The sequence below is a fragment of the Mustelus asterias genome, chromosome 17 (assembly GCF_964213995.1).
Source record: "Mustelus asterias chromosome 17, sMusAst1.hap1.1, whole genome shotgun sequence".
Classification (NCBI taxonomy): Eukaryota; Metazoa; Chordata; class Chondrichthyes; order Carcharhiniformes; family Triakidae; genus Mustelus; species Mustelus asterias.
The window spans coordinates 6,018,166-6,033,042 of record NC_135817.1 but is presented as its reverse complement, the minus strand read 5'-3'; the positions used below and the strand labels follow the sequence as shown (position 1 = coordinate 6,033,042).

The 14,877-nt window shown below is 44.5% G+C and overlaps 1 protein-coding gene across 1 annotated transcript; it reads left to right on the top strand.

Moving 5' to 3' along the window:
- The first annotated feature begins 819 nt into the window (after nucleotides 1-819).
- Nucleotides 820-1,782, top strand: LOC144506120 (cysteinyl leukotriene receptor 2-like). Its single transcript, XM_078231945.1, has one exon. It carries the CDS (start codon nucleotides 835-837, stop codon nucleotides 1,780-1,782), a length of 948 nt encoding a protein of 315 aa, XP_078088071.1. The 5' UTR covers nucleotides 820-834.
- Nucleotides 1,783-14,877: the final 13,095 nt, after the last annotated feature.

Here is a 14,877-nt window from a genome sequence, read left to right as displayed (position 1 = left end):
TATGCACATGCTTTATCATTTTCCTCACATTTAGTAGATATCACTCTTTCCTTAACTCAGGAAAGTGAAGTTAAATTGGCTCCTTTTAATACCTAGATTGGGCTGGGAAAAGATATCCAGAAGGGATCCTTTTTAAATTAATCTTGTTGTGACCAACTGACAGGGTTGAATAAAGAAAGGAATCCAGTTCATCCACTCTCACCCAGGATAACAAATTTGAGGGACCAGTTGTAACAGTTAACACGTTAACAATATTGTAGAGAGAGATGTGGAGACCGGTGATTCATGGAGCATGCCATAATTGGAGATTTACTCACTTTTTCTTGTCCATAATGGAAAAGGGCTAAGGCTATAAAACCGAAAGGCAATAGTTAAGCCAGTGTATTTTTTATTTTGCATAAAACATTAAAATAATGTAAACATCGACTTTCAGATTTTGCCAAAGACAGCATCAAAAAGAAGAATAAAATTGGAAAAACCCATCTATTTCACTAATGTCCTTTAGGGAAGGAAATCTGCCGTCCTTGCATGCTTTGGCCTCCAGAGCCACAGCAATGTGGTTGACTCTCAACTGCCCTCTGAAATTGCCTAGCAAGCACTGAGTTCAAGGGCAACTAGGGATGGGCCAGCCAGCAATGCCCTTGTCCCACGAATGAATTTTTAACAAAACTATGTTCAAGTGACTGTGAATGTACTCAAAGCAAGATGCATTCACAGCATTAAATCAAGGCAATGTATAAATATTTTTAACTTCTCATCCATTCACTGTCATTAAAATTAGTGGTTTGCTTTCTACAGAAACGGCTGATCGTGTAGATTTTCTCAAAGCAGAGAATGAATAACACAAGTATCCTGGGGAATGACTCGTGTGAGAACATCGATGACTTCAAAACTGATATCTATGTACCAACGTATATCATTGTATTTATTTTTGGATTCATTGAAAATGTCTTCTGTATATATGTATTCCTGAGGTTATACAAGAAGAAGACTGCAATGAGCGTTGTCCTGGTGAACCTGGCGATATCGGACCTGCTCTTTGTGTGCACTTTGCCCTGGCGGGTTCATTATTATTTGAGATTCAGCATTTGGAACCTTTCAGAATCCTTGTGTGTATTCCTGACTTATGCCCTGTACCTCAACATGTACTGCAGCATCTACTTTCTGACTCTGATGAGCATATTACGCTACTTCGCTATAGTGCATCCAATTAAAGGTTTGAAGTATAGTAGTGTCAAATCTGTACAAATCTTATGCGTCGTAATATGGGTATTTGTTGGAGTAGCAGCCAGTCCTTTTCTGAAAGGTGAAAATAATGGAACAAAATGCTTTGATCTCGAAGATGTTAACAGTAAAATATATACCATGAATTTAATTTCTCTGGTCATAGGTTGCATTATTCCCTTCTTTATTATCACATTCTGTTACACAATTGTTGTTAAGACCTTGCTAATCTTAAAGACAAAACATCACAAGAAAAGGGCCTCCCTCAGAAAGGCAATTGCCATGGCTATTGTTGTAATGGTTCTATTTCTAACCAGTTTTCTACCCTATCACATTCTACGAACTGTCTACCTTGCCATAACAAATGACACCAGAAACATATTCCAAGCCAGCTGCTTTGTTCAGAAAGCTGTGGTGGTTACCCTGTGTGGTGCAGCAATCAATTCTTGTTTGGATCCCCTTTTATATTACTTTGCAGCAGAGACCTTCCGGGACAAGCTGAGAACCACAATCAAGAGTACATTCAGAGGCTGTCCTGCACTGATGCATAAAACTTGAACCCATACTACAATTCATTTACACATCTAATTTTAGGACTGATGGGCGTGCAGGATTTCTCCTGTTGTTCAGAATACGAAAGGTCAGAATCAAGTGAGACATACCGACATTAAAGAATTTGATAGTCAGATATGGCAGCTTTCACCTCAAAGAAAATAGTAACGTCTCATACATTGAATGTTGAGATTGAATATCACTCCAAACTGAAGGATTGATCAAGTCATTTTTGTCTTTTGAAAGATCAGGTGGTTCCTCTCTTACATTGTCTTGTTCTAACATTGTATGGGGTTTTCTTGAAAGCTCTTGCAGAATGGGCTGCTTTGTATGTTTTCCTTCAAACCTGCTGTTTGAATCTTCAGGCCCCACAATCCTGCAAAATATCTGGCCTCTTGTGCATCCCCAACTTTAGTCACTCCACCGTCGCCAGCTGTGCATCCGTTGCTTAGGTCCTAAGCTCTCGAATTGCCTCCCTAACTTTGTTGCGTTGCTTACCTCTCTTTCCTGCTTTAAGATGATGTGGAGATGTTGGCGTTGGACTGGGATGGGCACAGTAAGAAGTCTCACAACACCAGGTTAAAGTCCAACAGTTTATTTGGAATCACGAGCTTTTGGAGTGCTGCTCCTTCTACCTCCTCCTACCTCCACTCACCTGATGAAGGAGCAGCACTCCGAAAGTTCGTGATTCCAAATAAACCTGTAGGACTTTAAACTGGTGTTGTGAGACTTCTTATTCTGCTTTAAGATGCTCCTTAAAACTCTTTGACCAAGTCTTTGATCACCTGCCTTATGTGGCTCGGTGTCAAGTTTCATTTGATATTGCCTCTGTGAGGCACCTTGGAATGATTTTCTATGTTAAAAATCAGTTGTTGTTGACCATAACACGTGACCATATTTGAGTTATTTTCAGTTCTAACACTAAAATAATTTCAGTTCTTCATACCTTTTATTGTTATCTATTCCTGCAAAAATGAACATTGTTTCTTGTCAAAGAACAAAGAACAATACGGCACAGGAACAGGCCTTTCGGCTCTCCAAGCCTGCGCCGCTCATGTGCCCAACTAAACCATTCGTTTGTATCCCTCTATTCCCAGTCTGTCCATGTGGCTATCTAGATAAGTCTTAAACGATCCCAGCGTGTCCGCCTCAATCACCTTGCTTGGCAGTGCATTCCAGGCCCCCACCACCCTCTGTGTAAAAAAAGTCCCCCTGACATCTGTGTTGAACCTTGCCCCCCTCACCTTGAACCTGTGACCCCTTGTGTTCGTCACCTCCGACCTGGGAAAAAGCTTCCCACTGTTCACCCTATCCATGCCCTTCATAATTTTATACACCTCTATTAGGTCGCCCTCATCCTCCGTCTTTCCAGGGAGAACATCCCCAGTTTACCCAATCTCTCCTCATAGCTAAGGCCCTCCATACCAGGCAACATCCTGGTAAACCTTTTCTGTACTCTCTCCAAAGCCTCCACGTCCTTCTGGTAGTGTGGCGACCAGAACTGGATGCAGTATTCCAAATGTGGCCTAACCAACATTCTATACAGCTGCAACATCATATGCCAACTTTTATATCCTATGCCCCGTCCAATAAAGGCAAGCATGCCATATGCCTTCTTCACCACCCTCTCCACCTGTGCTGCCACCTTTAAGGATCTGTGGACTTGTACACCCAGGTCCCTCTGTGTGTCTATACTCCTGATGGTTCTGCCATTTATTGTATAGCTCCCCCTTACATTAGATCTACCGAAATGCATCACTTCGCATTTATCTGGATTAAATTCCATCTGCCATTTCTCCGCCCAATGTTCCAGCCTATCTATATCCTGCTGTATTCTCTGACAATGTTCATCACTATCCGCAACTCCAGCAATCTTCGTGTCGTCCGCAAACACCAGCTACATCTTCCTCCAAATCATTTATATATATATCACAAACAGCAGAGGTCCCAGTACAGAGCCCTGCGGAACTCCACTAGTCACAGACCTCCAACCGGAAAAAGACCCCTCCACTGCTACCCTCTGTCTTCTATGGCTAAGCCAGTTCTCCACCCATCTAGCTAGCTCACCTTTTATCTCGTGAGATTTAACCTTTTGCACCAGCCTGCCATGAGGGACCTTGTCAAACGCCTTACTAAAATCCATATAGATGACATCCACGGCCCTTCCCTCATGAATCATTTTTGTCAACCAAATTTGTGAGGCATGACCTCCCTCATACAAAACCATGCTGTCCATCGCTAATGAGATTATTCAGTTCTAAATGCGCATATATCCTATCTCTAAGAATCTTCTCCAACAATTTCCCTACCACGGACGTCAAGCTCACCGGCCTATAATTACCTGGGTTATCCTTGCTACCCTTCTTAAATAACGGGACCACATTTGCAATCCTCTGGGACCTCACCTGTGTCCAGTGAAGAGACAAAGATTTCTGTTAGAGGCCCAACAATTTCATCTCTTGCCTCCCTGCGGTGTCTAGGATAGATGCCATCCGGCCCTGGGGATTTGTCTGTCTGAATGTTTCCTAAAAATTATCACGTCTTGTGGATTACTAAAGGCCCATCCGGCTGACAATTTATCTTCTGTCTCAGCAAGATAATATCCTGTCAGTAAGTAATAAACAAAATCCATGATCCTTTTTAAATATATCTATGGCCTAATTTCCTAGAATTCTGAGTTTGCTCAAGTTGGTCATTCAAAGGCAGCTCACCACAACCTTCTCATGGGCAATTAGGGATGGGCAATAAATGCTGGTGACGCCCATATCTTAAAAATATCTTTTACCAATTGTTTCATTTTCTTTTTAGCCTCCTTTAAAGACGGGTATTAAAGTCCATATTGGAAGGTCCAAAATCTTTCAGCATGAATATTATGATGCACGAGAATCAGATTTGAACATCTGAACTGTGCTGCATTACTGGGCTGTAAATATCAGGGAAATCCCAATTCATAGAATCCCTACTGTGCAGAAGGAGGCCATTGATTTTCTGCTCTGAGTCAATCTCAGTCAGCATATTGGTGGTATTAAATACTCTCTACGTAGTCGAGGGAGAAAATTTGGAAAGGTACCCCTTGAGTCATGGAGTTAATACGGCAGAAGCATTTCAGCACACTTGAGTTCATGCTGACATTCTGTGGGGCAGTCCAGTCAGTCCTATTTCACCGCTGTTTCTCTGCAGCTCTGCAAGCTTATTTCCCAGTAAGAAGTCTCACAACACCAGGTTAAAGTCCAACAGGTTTATTTGGTAGCAAATACCATAAGCTTTCGGAGCGCTGCCCCTTCGTCAGATGGAGTGAAAATCTGTTCTCCAACAGTGCACAGAGACACAACATCAAGTTACAGAATACTAATTAGAATGCAAATCTCTACAGCCAGCCAGGTCCTAAAGGTACAGATAATGTGGGTGGAGGGAACATTAAACACAGGTTAAAGAGATGTGTATTGTCTCCAGACAGAACAGCTAGTAAGATCAGGAGGCAAGCTGTGGGGGTTACTGATAATGTGACATAAATCCAACATCCCGCTCGACAATCACCAGGCAAGACTGTTCTCTTCCTGTGGGGGAGCACTTCAGCAGTCACGGGCATTCAGCCTTGGATCTTCAGGTAAGCGTTCTCCAAGGCGGCCTTCACGACACACGACAGCGCAGAGTCGCTGAGCAGAAACTGATAGCCAAGTTCCGCACACATGAGGACGGCCTAAACCAGGATGTTGGATTTATGTCACATTATCAGTAACCCCCACAGCTTGCCTCCTGATCTTACTAGCTGTTCTGTCTGGAGACAATACACATCTCTTTAACCTGAGTTTAATGTTCCCTCCACCCACATTATCTGTGCCTTTAAGACCTGGCTGGCTGTAGAGATTTGCATTCTAATTAATATTCTGTAACTTGATGTTGTGTCTCTGTGCACTGTTGGAGAACAGATTTTCACTCCATCTGACGAAGGGGCAGCGCTCCGAAAGCTTATGGTATTTGCTACCAAATAAACCTGTTGGACTTTAACCTGGTGTTGTGAGACTTCTTACTGTGCTTACCCCAGTCCAACGCCGGCATCTCCACATCAGCTTATTTCCCTCCAGCATTTATCGAATTTCTTTTTGAAACCATTGATTGTATCCACTTCTCCCAGCCTCATGACCAACAAATTCCAGGTAATTTCCATTTGCTATGTTTAAAAAGTTCTTCCTCACCTCCCTCTTCCATCTCTTGTTCAAAGTTTAAAATTTGTATCCTCTAGTCCTTGTACTGTCAGCTAATGGGAACAGCTTTTCTTTATTTAGTTTATCTAAACCTTCCATAATTTTGTACACCACTATTAGATTTCCTCTCAACTTCCTTTGCTCCAGAGAGATTGACCCCTGCTTCTACAACCTAACCTGGTAGCTAAAATCTCACATTGCTGCACCCTCTCCAGGACCTTCACATTCTTCAAAGTGTGGTGATCAGCACTGGATGCAATACTCTAGTTGTGGCCTGACCAGAGTTTTATAAACCTAGTGACTTCAGTTGTACATGTATGTTTGTAGATACATACTTATCATAAATGCAACCTATTTGGTTAATACCCTGCCAAAAATCAGTCCCTACATTCACACACACCAGAATTTTCCAAGCTCTATGGGCAATAGGTGCTCGCCTAGCAGGCTAGGCAAGCATCTATTGCCCATCCTTAATTGCCCTCAAGAAGGCAGTGGTGAGCTGCCTAAGTCATGGTAAATCTATACCTGAAATCCTTTACCCACCTTTGTTCCACTAATGATTCTACCTTATCGGCATATTTTGCAGAAGTTGCTTTGAAACTGGGCATTACAACCGAACCAGTTCCCAGCACCATTCATCTATAACTCTCTGTAATTCAGGATTATCCATCTTGTAATGCTGACAAATCTGAAAATAGGATTGAGAGAGACTAGAGTGGTCAAAACTTTCAGTCATCAATGATAGAAGCAATTGAATCAAACCAATAATGTGTTCCAACAAGGTCAGGGAGGGCTGTGGAATAGTTTCAGAACATGTTTGTGAAGGATGAATTCAGTCAGTGGTCATGCCACATAGCTTTGTGGTCAGCCACTCGGCCAATCATTGCTAGGTAATGTGTGCATAGGAATTGCATTAAATTCAAGCTAGATGAACTTGAATGAGGTGTTTCAAATGCTTTATCATGGCATGGTCCCATAGGAACATAGGAGTAAATTACAATAGGGCAGTATCTAAGGCAATGTCTCAATGTTTTGGAAAAGTTCAATTAGCGAGTTAGAACTTGTATGGAATTTTGTATCTGTACCTTGAATGCTACAATTATAAATGTAATTTTATATTAGGTGTGCAATGTTATAAATGCATGAAAAAAACTTAAATAAAGAACTATAATCAACAGCTTTGTCTCTACAAACTTGCGTTATTGAATCTTGGCCAAGCAACTGGGAAGAGATTTACCAAAGTGTTTCCTGAATTTAATCGCTTCAAGTGTAATTCTCTGACAGATATGATACTCACACTCACTTCAGCAAGCTACTTTTCAGCACTGGATGTACAATGATTATTTGCCAACCCTCAAGCCTTTTTCACATGATCACCTATGATGGCAGACTTCAGCTACATGGAAAGACAAGAGAAGCTGGCATTGTTCTTGGAAAAGAGAAAGTTAAGGAGACATTTAATGGTGGTTTTGAAAATCAAGAGGGTTTTAATAGATTGAAGTGAGAAGAAACTGGCAGAAGAGAACATGACCAGAAGACCTCAATTTAACATAATTGACCAGAGAACCAATTTGACCATCTGCAATGCACTGACTGACAGGGTAGAAGAAATGGAAAAAATTAGGAATGAGACCAATTGGATAGCTTTTTCAAAGAGCAGGCATGGGCATGATTGGTCAAGTGGCTGTCTTCTGTGCTGTGACATTCTATGAATCACAAGCAACCTATATTCATCCATGGTATGCCTTCCAATTTCCACCACTCTAATGATGTGGCTCACTTACAATGAAACATAGGACCAAGAATGTTTTCATTAGCAAACACTCACATGCTGTATGCCCACTGACACAAACCTCGTTCTACTCCAAAAAGCATCCATTAACTAGTATTCAGCTTCCTGTCACTCAGCCAAATTCATAATCCTGTTGCCACTGGTCCTTTTATTCCATGAGTTATAACTTTGCTCATTAGTCTGCTGTGCAGCACTGTATCAAATACCTTTTGGAAGTCCATATGACATTGCATCAACAGTATCGCCCTCATCAACTCTCTCTGTTACATCCTCAAAAATCTCCAGCAAGTTTGTTAAACACAATTTGCCATAATAGATCCAAGCTGGCTTTCTTTAATTAACCTGCACTTTGATTTGATTCATTATTGTCACATGTATTTGTATACAGTGAAAAGTATTATTTCTTGCATGCTATATAGACAAAGCATTTCATTCATAGAGAAGGAAAGGAGAGAGTGCAGAATGCAGTGTTACAGTCAAAGCTAGGGTGTAGAGAAAGATCAACTTATTGCGAAGTAGGTCCATTCAAAAGTCTGATGGCAGCAGGGAAGAAGCTATTCTTGAGTCGGTATGTACGTGACCTCAGACTTTTGTATCTTTTTCTGAGTGAAGAAGGTGGAAGAGACTATATTCAGGGTACGTGGGGTCCTTAATTATGCTAGCCGCTTTTCAGAGGCAGTGGGAAGTGTAGACAGTCAATGGATGGGAGGCTGGACTGGGCTACATTCACGAACCTTTGTAGTTTCTTGCAGTCTTGGGCAGAGCAGGAGTCATACCAAGCTGTGGTTCAACCAGAAAGAATGCTTTCTATAGTGCATCTATACAAGTTAGTGAGAGTCGTAGCTGACATGCCAAATTTCCTTAGTCTTCTGAGAAAGTAGAGGCATTGGTGGGCATTGGCATGGGTGAACCAGGACAGGTTGTTGGTGATCTGGACACCTAACACTTGATGCTCTTGACCATTTTTATTTTGTCCCCGTTGATATAGACAGGGGCATGTTCTACACTACGCTTCCTGAAGTTGATGACCATTTCTTGTTTTGTTGACATTGAGGGGGAGATTATTATCATCACACTAGTTTACCAGATTCTCTATCTCATTCCTGTACTCTGTCTCGCCATTGTTTGAGATCCAACCCACTATGGTCATGTCATCAGCAAACTTGAAAATCAAGTTGGAGGGGAATTTGGCCACACAGTCATAGGGTGTAAGGAGTGTAGTAGGGGGCTGAGGATACATCCTTGTGGGACACCGGTGTTGAGGATGAACATGGAGGAGGTGTTGTTGCCTATCCTTACTGATTGTGGTTTGTGGGTTAGGAAGTTCAGGATCCAGTCGCAGAGGGAGGAGCTGAGGTCCAGGACATGGAGTTTGGAGATGAGGAACAATGGTGTTGAAGGCTGAGCTACAGTCAATAAATAGGAGTCTGACATAGGTGTCCTTGTTATCTAGGGGTTCCAGGGTTGAGTGCAGGGCCAGAGAGATGGAGTCTGCTGTGTTATGGTGGTAAGCGAACTGCAGGCAATCTGGGAAGCTGGAATTGAATGACTAACTTTTTGAAGCACTTCATAAAGATGCATGTCGGAGCCACCGGATGATAGTCATTAAGGCGCGCTGCTTGGCTTTTCTTTGGTGCTGGGATGATGGTTGTCTTTTTGAAGCAGATAGGGACCTCAGATTGTTGTAAAGAGAAGTTGAAGATTCTGTGAATACCCATGCCAGCTGATCTGCACAGGATCTGAGTGCTCATCCGGATACCCTATCCGGGCCAGTTGCTTTCCGTGGGTTGACCTTCGAGAGGGCTGTTCTAACATCTGCAATGGTGACCTAGATACAGGTCCAACCGAGGGTTCTGAGATTGAGGACATTGGAGCTGGTGATTTTACATGCCTTCATCTTGTAGCCTGTTACGTCTAGTAGACCTTGCCATAGTCGTCAGGGGTTCGTGTGGCTAGCCTGGGACTCTAGCTTGGTTCAGTACTGTCTTTTAGCATCTTTGATGAATCTCCTTAGATCATATCTGGCTTTTTTGTATAGATGTAGAGATGCCGGCGTTGGACTGGGGTGAACACAGTAAGAAGTCTCACAACACCAGGTTAAAGTCCAACAGGTTTATTTGGTAGCAAATACCATAAGCTTTCGGAGCGCTGCTCCTTCGTCAGATGGAGTGGAAATGAAGATTCTGTGAATACCCATGCCAGCTGATCTGCACAGGATCTGAGTGCTCATCCGGATACCCCATCCGGGCCAGTTGCTTTCCGTGGGTTGACCTTCGAGAGGGCTGTTCTAACATCTGCAATGGTGACCTAGATACAGGTCCAACCGAGGGTTCTGAGGTTGAGGACATTGGAGCTGTTTTTTGTATAGGTCAGGATCTCCTGACTTGAACGCCTTAGACCTAGACTTCAGCAAGCAGTGGATATCCCTGTTCATCCATGGTTTCCGGTTGGGAAACACGCAAATTTGCTTCTTTGGCACAGAGTCTTCTACACACTTATTAATGAAGTTAATTACTGTAGTGGCATACTCATTCAGGCTGGTCGCAGAGTTGTTAAATACTGACCAGTCCACTGACTCTAGGCAGACCCATAGGAGATCATCCGATTCCTCAGACCAACATTGCACGACTTTCTTTGACGGATTCTCCCACTTCAGTTTTTGCTTGTAAGCTGGGAGCAGGAGCACAGCCTTGTGGTCTGATTTGCCAAAGTGTGGGCAGGCGATAGAGCGGTAGGCATGTTTGATATTTGTGTAGCAGTGGCCTAGGATGTCTGAGCCTCTGGTGGAACAGGAGACGTGTTGATAGTAACTTGGAAGTACGCTCTTGAGCTTGGCCTGATCGAAGATTGATGAACAAGGACTCGGGATGTATCATCTCGAGGCCATTTGTGGTGGTGTATACTTTGTCCAGCGCGATCTTCACATCCGTATGGGATGGAATGTAAACTGCGATCAGGATAACGAAAGTGAACTTTCGTGGAAGGCAGTAGGGGGGCATTTTAGCGTCAATTCTGGGCAGCAGAAACTCACCAGTGTTGCTACATCTAGGCACCACGAGGTGTTGATTAGGAAACAGACCCTACCTCCCTTAGCCTTGCCTGAGGCTGCTGTACGGTCCATTCGGTGGATTGAGAAGTCCTCTGGTTGTAGAGCACAGTCTGGTGATGGAGGAGTGAGCCATGTCTCCGTGAAACAGAGTACACAGCAGTCCCTCAGTTCTCTTTGAAAAGTGAGTCTGGCTTGTTTTCCAGAGATTGGGACATTTTTTGGTTACTTTACCCAAGTGACCATTAATTTTGTCCTGAATTATTGTTTCCAGAAGTTTCCCCACCACTGTAGTTAAACTGACTTATCTGTGGCTTTTCTTTACACCATTTTTTGAACAAAGGTGCAGGCCAGGATTCTCCCAAAAGATTCTAAGTCCCCAATTTGCAGGAAAATGGGAATAACTCCTGTGTTTTATTTCAGTGTGATTTCAAGAGCGAATCTCCGACACTCTACACATCACAGAGTGCCCTAGTGAGATTCACTCTGAAAATCAGTGGGCGGGGACTATTCCCACCCGAGAGGCCAGCAGCATGGTGCTGAGCGGGCCACTGCGCACGTGCCGATATGTCAGCACGGTGATAGGTGCATGTGCAGTGGCCCCGCATTACCAGCCTCCAGATCACTGGCCAGCCCGCATTAAGAACATAAGAACATAAGAAATAGGAGCAGGAGTAGGCCATCTAGCCCCTCGAGCCTGCCCCGCCATTCAATAAGATCATGGCTGATCTGACGTGGATCAGTACCACTTACCCGCCTGATCCCCATAACCCTTAATTCCCTTACCGATCAGGAATCCATCCATCCGCGCTTTAAACATATTCAGCGAGGTAGCCTCCACCACCTCAGTGGGCAGAGAATTCCAGAGATTCACCACCCTCTGGGAGAAGAAGTTCCTCCTCAACTCTGTCTTAAACCGACCCCCCTTTATTTTGAGGCTGTGTCCTCTAGTTTTAACTTCCTTACTAAGTGGAAAGAATCTCTCCGCCTCCACCCTATCCAGCCCCCGCATTATCTTATAAGTCTCCATAAGATCCCCCCTCATCCTTCTAAACTCCAACGAGTACAAACCCAATCTCCTCAGCCTCTCCTCATAATCCAAACCCCTCATCTCCGGTATCAACCTGGTGAACCTTCTCTGCACTCCCTCCAATGCCAATATATCCTTCCTCATATAAGGGGACCAATACTGCACACAGTATTCCAGCTGCGGCCTCACCAATGCCCTGTACAGGTGCATCAAGACATCCCTGCTTTTATATTCTATCCCCCTCGCGATATAGGCCAACATCCCATTTGCCTTCTTGATCACCTGTTGTACCTGCAGACTGGGCTTTTGCGTCTCATGCACAAGGACCCCCAGGTCCCTTTGCACGGTAGCATGTTTTAATTTGTTTCCATTGAGATAGTAATCCCATTTGTTATTATTTCCTCCAAAGTGTATAACCTCGCATTTATCAACGTTATACTCCATTTGCCATATCCTCGCCCACTCACTCAGCCTGTCCAAATCTCTCTGCAGATCTTCTCCGTCCTCCACACGATTCACTTTTCCACTTATCTTTGTGTCATCTGCAAACTTCGTTACCCTACACTCCGTCCCCTCCTCCAGATCATCTATATAAATGGTAAATAGTTGCGGCCCGAGTACCGATCCCTGCGGCACGCCACTAGTTACCTTCCTCCAACCGGAAAAACACCCATTTATTCCGACTCTTTGCTTCCTGTCGGATAGCCAGTCCCCAATCCATTTTAACACACTACCCCCAACTCCGTGTGCCCTAATCTTCTTCAGCAGCCTTTTATGGGGCACCTTATCAAACGCCTTTTGGAAATCCAAAAACACCGCATCCACCGGTTCTCCTCCATCAACCGCCCTAGTCACATCTTCATAAAAATCCAACATGTTCGTCAAGCACGACTTTCCCCTCATGAATCCATGCTGCGTCTGATTGATCGAACCATTTCTATTCAGATGCCCAGCTATCTCCTCTTTAATAATGGATTCCAGCATTTTCCCTACTACAGACGTTAAGCTGACCGGCCTATAGTTACCCGCCTTTTGTCTCCTTCCTTTTTTAAACAGCGGCGTAACATTAACCGTTTTCCAATCAACCGGCACTACCCTAGAATGCAACGAGTTTTGATAAATAATCACTAACGCATCCACTATTACCTCTGACATTTCTTTCAATACCCTGGGATGCATTCCATCCGGACCCGGGGACTTGTCCACCTTCAGTCCCATTAGCATTGCTGGCCTTGCGAACCCCCCACCTCCTCCGATCACTGGCCTCCCAGATCTCTCCGGGGAAGCCCCGCTGTCCCCCACCCCCGCTCTCTCCCCATCAGCCCGATCTCCCAGACCCCCTACCCGGCCAACCCCAGCTCCTGATCTCCACTGCCCCCACCTCCGCCACCCTCCCTACCACCTGGATGGCCAGCCTGACCTCCGTCTTCCCTCCCTCCTCTCTCTCTCTGCCTGCGATCCCAGTGCAGGGTGGCAGCGGGACCTCTCACTCCCACTGATCGCCCCAATAGTCCCTGCCCCCTCTAGCCCCACCCCCTTGGCACTGCCCGGTGCCCAGTGCAGCGGGCTGGGAGAATGGCCCCTGTAATATTTGCAATTCTCAGTCCTCTGGCACCACTCCTCAGTCTTGAGGAAGATTAAAAAGTTATGTTTAGTGAGTCCACAATTTGCATTCGCTTCCCTTCCTTGGATGCATCAAATCTGGTCTTGGTTCCTTAGCAACTTTTAAGTAATTAAGTTATTTTATTTAATCCAATATGTCACCTTTTATGGCCCAAAACTGCTGACACTTCATCAAGGCCTTAAAGGACCATGTAGCTTTGTTCTGATCCCATTTGAGGGCTCCACATTTCCATTCCAACAGTCTTACATATGCACACCACAGTCAGGCATACGAATGCCATTCTAAGTAGCACATTGCCATATTTATTAACCAGGTGAGGGATGGCAGAAAGTTAATGTCATGAGACAGTGGACAGACCCTCTAACCTGTGTTACATTCTTCATGTCTAGGTGAGCCTTCTGGGGCCTCTCCACCCACATCCTAGACTGCACACTTGTAACATTTGCCTGGAACTACGTGGCTCAGCATGTTTTTACAAGGTCCTAGCTCTGCACCATGGAGGTGGGGACTAATAATGGGATGATTATCAGATGTACATGCAGGCCTGAGATGACATGGCAGACAGCCAGATGCACATAAGAGCTGCATATCTTCATTCCAAAGTCAAGCACGCTCAAACCTGTTAGGTACACGGAGGCCACTGAGAGAAGCACCAACTCCATGCGTGCCACCGTTAAATCCTCCAGGATACACATTGATCCACTCTACAATGCAGAAGCATGGAGATACTAAAGCACCCTGCAGGATCTAAGCTGCAAGGTGCCATGGCATGAGTTTCTGAGGCAGGACTCTTTAATACTCTGGTCAATTACAAAGTTCTTAGAGGCTCATGCTTCACTCAGGTCGCTGCCAAGCAGAGAACAGACAGACACTATAATGCGATGTTGCAGAGACCATGGAACTGAGGCAGATAGTGGAATATCTGAGAGCAGTGGGGGTGGGGGGTTGGGCATCAGTGACACAACCTGAGTGACCACGGAACACACGATTAACATGAGAAGTGGAATGAGTGGAAATATATTTACACATGTGCAAGTATACTAATAATGGGCACCCTTCTACCTTTGTGCTCCTAGTATTTCTTAACATTTCTAGCTCGACCACTACATCATGGTTTTTCTCCAACATCCACAGCGGAGATGCAGGCAGCCTGCTGACTGTGCGCCCTGTTGTCTGGGATGACATTGGCTTGTGTTCTCTGAAGGGCCGAAGCCTGAAGGTCCCGGATTATAGAACATAGAACAGTACAGCACAGAACAGGCCTTTTGGCCCACGATGTTGTGCCGAGCTTTATCTGAAACCAAGATCAAGCTATCCCACTCCCTATCATCCTGGTGTGCTCCATGTGCCTATCCAATAACCGCTTAAATGTTCCTAAAGTGTCTGACTCCACTATCACTGCAG